The sequence below is a fragment of the Micropterus dolomieu genome, linkage group LG19 (genome assembly GCF_021292245.1).
Source record: "Micropterus dolomieu isolate WLL.071019.BEF.003 ecotype Adirondacks linkage group LG19, ASM2129224v1, whole genome shotgun sequence".
Classification (NCBI taxonomy): domain Eukaryota; kingdom Metazoa; phylum Chordata; class Actinopteri; order Centrarchiformes; family Centrarchidae; genus Micropterus; species Micropterus dolomieu.
The window spans coordinates 14,433,618-14,443,964 of record NC_060168.1 but is presented as its reverse complement, the minus strand read 5'-3'; the positions used below and the strand labels follow the sequence as shown (position 1 = coordinate 14,443,964).

Sequence of the window (10,347 nt, the reverse complement as noted above, 5' to 3'; positions counted from 1 at the left end):
ATCCCTTGCCTGTTTGTATAACACCAGGTTTAGACAGGTCATCCTTTGAGAGACAGGGTGTTTTCGGGGTAAGTTTACCAAATTTTCAGTAGCTCAGGCTTTTTGTTTATAGCTTTTGGTTCAGAGAGGAAAAGATAAAAACCAAACTATCTCCCCTTTTCTTACCATTCTCTCAATAAACGTCAAGGGCCAAAGAGTGAGCAAGGGTGATGGCGTGTCTGATGCAATAATAAACCCACGCTGCATAAAGCCACTCATCCACATAAACAGATGTGGACTGGCAGAGCTCCATTTGACTGTTAAATAAAGCAAAGTTTAAATTCCTAACTAAAAATCTGAAGACTGTAGTAGAATAAAAACAGGTCTGTGAGTCTGGATATTTTCTGTCTGCTCCGAGTACGTATGCACATGAGTCACACTCAAAAGTGTTCGCTAAAGACAACAAACCACTTGCTGCTCAGTCTGGACACTGAGGCCACATCTTTCTGCCTCCGTCGCTCCTTCCTGTCTTTCTCTTTGTCCACATTAAGACGTCAGCAGTGTGAAGAGCAGTTGGTTTTAACCAGCTCAGTCAATCAACCAATAAGGAGCTTTGTCCCGGTGCAATAAGGCGTAACGTCCAGGCAGCTCCATTACAAGTAGAAGCGTACATACAACTCCATTACAAGTAAAAGCCCTACATTCAAAATCTTACTTAAGTAAAATACAGAACAGAGGGTGACAGTAGGGAGTGGAACTAACCAGCAGCACAGAGGACGGAGAAGAAGTTTGCGCAACACCTGAACCCAGTCTTGTTTAGCCTTGTATTTAAAGCACTAGTTTTTGTTGCTCAGTACTTTTGATCCCCCTCCTCTGTTTCTCAAGGTGTTTAGACAGGTCTGACTTCTTCGGGTAAAACAAACATTACAAAGAGTTGTTAAAGCACCAAAAGTAAAAGTACTTGTTCTGCTTAAAAATTGTCTCTTTAATCAATATATAACTATATGATATATTATTCAATTGCTAATACGCAATCTGTATTTACACAAGCAGCATTTCACTTTTGTAGCCAGCTGAGGTGGAGCTAGTTTTATTTATACACTGTTAGGGCAGTTTAATTCAGTGATCATGGATCTTTTACTTGATCTGGAACAAATCCACCAGCATCTCGAGTCCCAAACAATGAATCAAATATGACTATACTGAACACTGAAGATGGCATACACAGCGCTGACCTATTATACATGAGATCTGTCAACATGCTGGGGTCTTACCACCCACAGATTATGGTATACACAGCCCAGACAAACACAGAAAAGTGTTTTGTGAGAACCTTTAAATGTTATCCATTTCTGTACTGTGACAACTGCATGGCGTGGGGAAGTCTCGTCTGTCGGAGCGCTACCAGTGACTCATCAGGAGCGGAAAGGTCAGGGGTCAGATCTTTTGTCACAAGCATGAAACAAACAGACCGGGGGGACTTAGTGAGTCACACATCCTCTGGGACGTGTTTGGTAATTGTCTCTCTGTCACCTACCACCTTCAGGAGACAATAACAGGCAGATAAGCAGATACAGCGGTTATTCGATGCCGGGGCCCTGTTTTTGTGTGATACGCAAACACTTATCCTACTCCGCAGCCTGGGGGGCAATACAACAGGGAGGGACGCCTGCAGTGACTGTGAAGTGCAAGCAGATTGTCTTTCAAAAGTCATAACCAGGGCCTAAATCTTCAGTAGGTCAGCTCCCGCAGTAAAAGAAAACTTGTGATCTTACCCACAGTATAATCATACGCCGCCAAGACAAGGCCAGCATTCCACAGCGGCATTCCTGGACTCCTCTGAACAGAGCAAAGAAATGTCTGGCTGCAGCAACAGGTGGTATGCTCTAATCTGCTGCATTGTATTGTAATAGGCTGTTAGATTTCAATAAGTGAGCCAAGATTTACAATGACTGGAGTGCTGAGTTGAGATGTCATGTAGTTAAACAGGCATACAGTGGTGGATGTCTTCATAGACAGCGGTTTCCAGAATCCCATGCATGTCAATTAGTCCGGAGATATTCTGCGACCCTTTTACCCTGCCGCTTTCCTCAATGTTTCTGACAGATTTTTATCCCTCACATGCCAGTTTGTCTTTTCCCAGGCGTATCTTACCCTGCATGTAAAAGGTCAGGCAGCATACTCCTCCTGGCGACACTTTAAAAGCTGGGAGAAAGTGACATATATCAAATACGCTCCTATCATATTCTCTGCTCCTCTCCACATTACTCTATGACTATGGGCTAACATTCAGCCTGTCACTCTGCCCGAGACCATCAGGCCTCCACTCTTCTCCCATTTAATTATCCACACTCCCTGTGTGTTATATAGGCCGCAACGCATCAACACCGCATTTCAATTTTGATCATCTTAAAGTCCACCACTCTCACTCCATCCCACTTGGCAATACAAAGCAATTATTTTTGCATTCTGTGCTGTGAAATAACCAGGTCCTCTCTCTCTATCTCTCTCTGTCATTACATTATTCGCCCCTCCCCCTACATTATGTAACATGCAGGCTTTGGTAACTGTCATCATCCACCCTCTAATCTTGGGCCGCCCATCATGGGAGCACACAAGGCTGAGAACACCTGTATGCTAATGGGGAGGGATTGCACCACCGGTCGGTGTGGGCGGCTTGCTAGGTGAGGAGGTGTGACGGAGGAGCAGGAGTGTCTCTATGTCTGTCTGTCCTGTCTTCCTGACTGACTGCCTGGCATTGGCTGCTGACAAATGCCAGCTCAAAGCTTGGTATTTGCTCCCACGTACAGCATGTGGGTGTGAGGATTCTCTCTCTATCACTCTGTTTTCTATTTTTCTATCGCCCTCACCCTTCCTTCCCACCTTCTCCATCTCTTTTTCTCAACCTGCCTCCATCTCCTTGCTCTACATCTCCATTTCTTCACTCTCTCTCCCTTTATTTTTGTGTTCCAACTCCTCTCCTCTCTTCCACCTCCTCTCTCTTTTTTTGGCTTCCCTATCTACTTCCTCCATCTTTTCTCCATGGCAGATTGGGGCATGATTAAATATCAACGAGCAATCGTGCAGGGTGTGTGTGTGTGTGAACAGGGGTGTGGTGGCTGCATAGGTAATGGGAGAGCCTTTCTCCCTCGCTGGCTGGCAAAGCGTTGGAGTTTCATCAGGCTAGGACTCCTTTTGTTGGTTTGTGTGGGCAGCAATGGGGAACACACCGAGGAGAAAGAACCGGCTGACCCAAACACACACACACAGACATGCAACAGTGCACAAATCATGCACATCTACATCCACACACACACAAACACACAGACTAATTCTCCTTCCCCTGCCCTTACAGCATCTGGCTTCCACCCCCTCCATGCATCAGAGTGAAGGGAGGCCCAAACAGCCGCTGAGAAGTGTTTATCATCTTTATTACTTTATTACTTTTCTGACAGTTTTCCCTAACCTGATTTTATTACATTGTCATCAGATGATGAGTTCTCTCATCTGCTCTCTCTGCTCTTTCTTCTTTGCTTTGCCACAAATGTATCGACCTTGGTAACTGATGCATGACAGCCGTGAATGATGCAGACAGGAGTTTAGATTTGGCATCACCACCTCGCCACACAGTTTGTGTCACTTTGTGTAACTCACCGTCATCATGTCCTGGGCTTCTGGTCTTTGTTTTCCTCAAATGAACAGGCCTGGAGAGGAGCGGCTCCCTTGCTGAAAAACTAAACGTTAACTCAAGTATTAGGAATGTGTGCAGGCAAAAATACAAAAACAGATGCCACATACCTTCAAAAGTGATTAGATTTTGATCATTTATACCTATCTGACTGTATGAATAAACAACATTACACATTCTCCAGCTGCGTCCTACACTTCAGGCTTATTTGGATTTTGTGAAGGAGCCTCTGCTCCAGATCATCCATAATATATGACAGATTTTTGTTATCAGTCTAATGGGGTAAACAGAGAGATTTGCCAGAGGCTGAATGAAAACGCCTGGGAGAGAATGCAATCCAGTGAAGACTAGGCAAATCTATCTATCTATCTATCTATCTAAATGAGATGGCCTATTTAAAGAACGGGCAGTCTCACCTGTGCTGCCCTCTGCGCACCAGCACATCTCTCTCTCTCTCTTTCTCTCTCTCTCTCTCTGTCTCTCTCTCTTTTTCAGGCCACCTCGAAGTGTCCTGCCCACGATGTTTCCCAATGAGGTTGCTTGCATATAGATCCAGTCAGCAACAAGGGAAACACATTGATTTCCCGTCAGCATCCACCGAGGAGTGCTGGCGCGCCAGCCGATGTTGGAGCAGCCGGGGGGAACATCGGTATCCCGCAGGCGTCCTGGCAGCTGTGCACAGCGTTGTTAATGCGGCCCATTAGGCCGCTGAGTGGCAGAGAGATTCCCCGAATATTGAGCCGAGGACACCCCTCAATTAGACTGATCGCCCCGCACCTCGTCAGCATCCGCGGCTATCCGTTCTCATTAATCAATGACACAGCCGAGAGAGATGGAAAGTTAATTTAGAGGAAGTTTGCTACCAGCCAGCAGAGTTTACCCAGTCTTATATTTTCAAGCTCAAAGCATTAGCATGTCGAAATCAATTTAACATGTTGGCTAATTAGGCTATTAGTGATCTTTGTTGGTTTGTGTGGCCTATAGACTATAGAAATGCATGTAGTTTCCAATAACACTGTATGAAAATTCTGTTCCTGTCTAAAAAAAAAAGCGTAAAATCACTTTTTAAATATAGTTTTATCTTTAATTTTGACTGTTTAGGTTGAAAATATAGCCCGTGTAACTGTGTATGTGTATCGTGAAGACAAATAATTGTGTTATGGGTTAAAACATGTTTTCGTTCTTATTTAGCGCTCATGCAAACAGGCTTGACTGTTCCAACATTGACGATATACATGTAGAGTAGTGTGTCTGTTGCACAAGTCTTGCAAGTCTTAGTTCAGCTGAAGCTGTGCTTTTAAACAAAGAAACAGGATTCTGCTGCTGACATTAGTTATTGTGAGCGCTGGACATGATTTGCACTCCAGCCTCTCATTCACTGCCAAGCAGCGATCAGCGCTGCCTCAGGAAGTTCCAAATAAGGACAGGGAAATGGAAACCCACCGGAATAGGTCCTTATGTAGTCACGACCTTATAAGGCACGGCGGAGCCGGGCTTTCCGGCAGCAGCGCAGCCTGCTGCACAGATGGGAAATCCAAATCAAATCTATGGGGCGACGGGGAGAGAGCAAGAATTATGCTGCTGTCTCACAGAGCTGTTCTGCTATGAAGATACATTGATTCAGGACAGAGGAAGAGCGGCGTTGTCTTCGCAATTTACTGTGAGAGCTTAATATAAAGTCTCTCCTCTTTGCTTTTCCCCAGGCCAGCGTCATGTGTCCTCCACTGCAGTGCCTAAATATGGGCTTCCTCCACTCCATATATGGACATCTACGTCACGGCAAGAGGGTATAAAAGGAGCGGGGAAACCTCTCAGCTCAGAGAGCCCAGAGAGCCCACAAGAGCAACTATTAGAGCAGAGACAGAGAGACATACACATAGAAGTCCCTTACTAAGAAATATCACAACAAAGTGAAAAGTCAATTCAAAACAATATCCATCCAAGAAGGTCAAAACCTGATTGGAAAGTAATTTAATACAGAGATTAATCAGAAAAACATCTGAAGATTAATCTGTTGTTTAATTTTGATGAATTTTAGGGAATGAGTATAAATGACACTTTTGATTTTTTCTGAAAAGACAAGTGGATCTTTACTCATCTCTGAGAGAAAAGGAAAAACAACAGGACAACTGGAAAACACGGAGCAAGGCAGAAAACAGCGTCTTCCACGGAATCAGCAGAAGTGTGAAGCGTTCTAAGTGATTCCCTCCACCTGCGAGGCACCGCTCTGACAGCGTGCACCCAGCCTCTCTGCACTCCGCACCAACCACCAGCGCAGCCTCAGCCCTGCAGCTCCAGCACGAGCAGACAATGGCTGCAGCCAAGACCGAGATGATCCTCCCAGCCCTGCAGATCTCAGAGCCCCTGAGCTTCCCTCACTCCCCCATGGATAACTACCCCAAGCTGGAGGAGGTGATGATGCTCAGCTCGGCAGGGACCCCCTTCCTCACCGCCTCCGCACCCGAAGGTGCAGGCTTTGGCTCCGGGGAGCCTGGAGAACAGTACGACCACCTTGCTGGAGGTAAGAGCTGGAGATTTGCTTCTTCTACCTCTGGTTCTCTATGCTGCATGTAAAGCTGATTAGATCACATCTGCTGAGCTCCACTAAATCAAGAAAAGAGAAATAAACAGCTGCATAGCTTTAATTATTGTTTATGTTTTGTGTGTATTATTAATTTACAATATTAACTGATCATATAACTACAGCTGACAGATTTTCAGTTACAAGTCTATATCATTTGTTTTATTATGGCATATGGTGAGAAATGTTAAACTTAAAGTGGAATTGCAGGCTACAAGTAAATTATAATTCAGCTGACTGGACACAAAACAGTAATGTAATAAAATTCTACAAATGAACAAAAACAGGGAAATAAAAAATCATCTGACTTAAGACCAATTTATTGACAGCTCTGTCGACTGTCAGAGGACTCAAACACTGCTCAGTCACCGCATGCCTCTAGACACTCTTACAGCTCAATTCAAATTGCATTCCTAAAACCAGCTGAACTGCAGTTTCGGTAATCAATTGCCTCGGGCTCTGTGATGGGCTTCAAGAATGTGCGTGTTTGTGCGTGTGTATGTGTGTGTGCAATACAGGAAGACAGTAAGAACGAAAGAAAGATCGAGAGTGTGTGAGCAGAGGAAAATGCGAGTATAGAAAGCTTGCACAGCAGGTCTTGTTGAGGTCTGGAAGAGACAGCTTTAGAGTTTAGGGGGAAAGAGTTTAGTTGGTTTCTGCGTGGGCACCTGACTGATCTGTCACAGAAGAGAGGGATGACACACTGTCCACCATTCTGGCAGGATTCCCCCTCTCCCTCCTGGATATTGACAGTTTGATTAATGTCTCCTCTTTCTTTGTGCTCCCTGCAGATACGTTACCTGATATCTCCTTCAACTGTGAGAAGTCAGTGGCAGAGCAGACCTACCCCACCCAGAGGCTTCCCCCCATCTCTTACACAGGCCGCTTCACCCTGGAGCCCGCCACCACCTGCAGCAACAGCCTCTGGGCGGAGCCCATCTTGGGCCTGTTTACGGGTCTTATGGGCAATATTGCCCCTAGCTCTTCCTCTGCTGCCTCACTGACCACCTCGTCCTCCTCTTCATCCATCCCGTCCTCCTCCACTTCCTCCTCTTCTACCTCCTCCTCATCTCAGAGCTCCAGCCTCAGTTCCTCCATTCACCACAGCGAGCCCAACCCCATCTACTCAGCCGCCCCGACATACTCCAGCCCCAACTCTGATATCTTCCCAGACCAGGGCCAGGCTTTTTCCAGCCCAGGAGCAGTGCAGTACCCTCCTCCAGCCTACCCCAATGGCAAAACCTGCAGCACTAGCTTCCCTGTGCCCATGATTCCTGACTACCTCTTCCCTCAGCAGCAGGGAGAGATCAGCCTGGTGCCCCCTGATCAAAAGCCCTTCCAGAATCAGTCAAGCCAGCCCTCCCTCACTCCTCTGTCCACCATCAAGGCCTTTGCCACCCAGACTGGTTCCCAGGACTTAAAGAGTGTCTATCAGGCCCAGCTGATTAAGCCCAGCCGCATGCGCAAGTACCCCACCCGGCCGAGCAAGACACCTCCTCATGAGAGGCCCTACGCTTGCCCCGTGGAGACCTGTGATCGCCGCTTCTCACGCTCTGATGAGCTGACTCGTCACATTCGCATCCACACGGGCCAGAAACCCTTCCAGTGCCGCATCTGCATGCGCAACTTCAGCCGCAGCGACCACCTGACAACACACATCCGCACTCATACTGGTGAAAAGCCTTTTGCCTGCGAGATCTGCGGACGCAAGTTTGCCCGCAGTGACGAGAGGAAGAGGCACACAAAGATTCACCTACGGCAGAAGGACAAGAAAGCAGAGAAGACAGGAGCAGTGGCAGTAACAGCAGCGCCGGTCTCAACCGCATCACCTGCGTCCAGCTACCCTTCTCCCATCACCTCCTACCCATCTCCAGTGTCTTCATATCCCTCTCCCGTCACCTCTTGCTACTCCTCTCCTGTCCACACTTCCTATCCATCTCCGTCCATCGCCACCACCTACCCATCGGTGTCCATGTCCAGCACCTTTCAGTCCCAGGTCGCCTCCTCCTTCCCCTCCTCAGTTGCCTCCAATATCTACAGCTCCCCCATCCCCACCCCGCTATCAGACATGCAGACCACTCTCTCCCCAAGGACAATCGAAATCTGCTAAGGAAGAGGAAAACTTTTTTTTGTCTCTCCGTACCTCTCCTTCCTTAAGGTTCTTTGAGGGGAAAGAAATCAGCATCAAAAGACTTTGTTTTCCCCTCCAAAAAGCACTTTTCTGTCTGCTCCCTGTGCAGCGTTAGGTGAATCTTGAGATTTACCTGAAAGAGAGAAAAAGACACATGTCAAGGACTGGGCAAAGACAATACAAGATGAAAAGGGATTTTTTTCTGTCTCTGTAAAACAAATGCAGCACTTCAAATGCGTAAGGGACTCAACAGATAAGAGAATAGAAACCGGCACTGACGGGTCTCTACTATTAGGTACACACAAACCAAGAGACAAAGAGATTGCCAGCAGTTGTGATGCTAAGGCACGTTCGCCCTTGCAGGCACTAATACAGTACAAAAGACATTGAATGATATACATAAGCTACCATATATGTATATTGTACATGTGCCATGTTTTGTTTTTATCATTTTTTTGGTACCATTGATGTGAAAAATGATTTGCATATTTGCATTGTATTATTTGAAGTGAGCAGGGCCATATTTTCTACATACTTTCTCTATTATGTAGTGATGATGCTGTGATACGTTTTGACATTGTTTGAAAAAAAGCACTTAAGTATTCAAGCATGAGTAAGAGTGATGTTAGTTTCTGTTTGTAAATATCATCCACTGGTACTATCTCTTTCTCTCTTTCTCACATGTGACATATCGCTCGGTTATATGGACAACCAGAGAGAAAACAAACAAAAAAACATTTTTAAAAAATTGAAACAAGACAAACACTCCCGTTATTTGGTGCCTTTTGTGAAGCCTTGCTGATGTTGTGACTCGGCTGCGCGCAAGAGAGAGAGAGGATGCACTGCATCTCGCCTTAAGGGTTGAGGGAATATTTTTGTTACAGAATGTAAGTCATACTCAGAGGGAGGAAAAGGGACAAGCTATGAGGGCACCGCTTCATTTCATTAGAATGTAAGCAAAAAAGGAGAAAAATTATAAAGTATATTTTTGTAAAACTTAAGTGTAAATATCCACATCTTCAAGAGCTGGAATGTTGAAGTTACCTACTGAGTAGGCATGGGATTCTTTTGTATGTTATATACATGCAGTTCATTATTTTGTGGTTATCTTTATTTTGTATTTGTGTTTGTTAAAACAAGTGACTGTTTCTGGCTTCTAAACACATTGAATGCGCTTAACTGCCAATGGGATATTTGGTGTACAAGATATCCTCCCAGAAATAAAATATAAATAAAAATATAAATATATATGTATATTTGTTTTCATTCTTTATTGTTTGAAATTTGTGTTTTCAAATATTTCCATTGGTGCTCCAAACCATTTTATAGAGACATCTTCATGACATTACACTGCAAGTTTCATTTTGTCATGTACATCCCTCATACATGAACATAATATATTCAATCATCCTACATTTTAATTGTATGCATATTATTAGTTGATTTATACCACAGCCCCACATCACAGAGAGCCTCCCTTTAATTTGAAAAAAATCTGCACAGGATAATCTTATGAAACTCTCCGTTTCAATCGCTGTTCTCCAATTGAACCCTGTATTAATGATAACACTAACGCATGACTCCCATGCCTATAGACACTGAAGATGAGGAATTCTTATCTAGATCCAACATGCTCTTGAAGATAGTAAGCTTATCTAAATGTCCATTTTATTTTAGATGTTATGATACACACTGGCCCTTACTGGCAATTTGATCTTTAGGCAAAATGGCAAATGTATACTGTTCGAGAAATTTTTTTTGGAGAGGGATATTTTAAACCAACTGTGCTTAGACATACACAGGGTTATTTTCACAGAGCGCAGGTGAAATCCATTACATGATAATTACCTCCTTTTCCACAAATGTGGTTGGCAAGGTGCTGTCATCTCATGAGCTGTAACACACAACTGGGCAATGTCCGTGTAGGTTAGGCTGAACTGTTGCACGGGTACAGGAGAACAGACTGGC

The 10,347-nt window shown here is 44.9% G+C and overlaps 1 protein-coding gene across 2 annotated transcripts in view; it reads left to right on the top strand.

Annotated features, from left to right (window-relative positions):
* Positions 1 to 9,627, top strand: part of egr1 (early growth response 1) — a 77,781-nt gene extending 68,154 nt beyond the window's left edge. For both annotated transcript variants that reach the window (XM_046030076.1, XM_046030077.1), the window contains 2 exons: positions 5,371 to 6,188; positions 7,040 to 9,627. In XM_046030076.1, the coding sequence (XP_045886032.1) occupies positions 5,978 to 6,188; positions 7,040 to 8,358 (1,530 nt within the window). In that variant the 5' untranslated portion in view covers positions 5,371 to 5,977 and the 3' untranslated portion in view covers positions 8,359 to 9,627. The remainder of the gene's footprint in view (positions 1 to 5,370; positions 6,189 to 7,039) is intronic.
* The last annotated feature ends 720 nt before the right edge of the window (positions 9,628 to 10,347 follow it).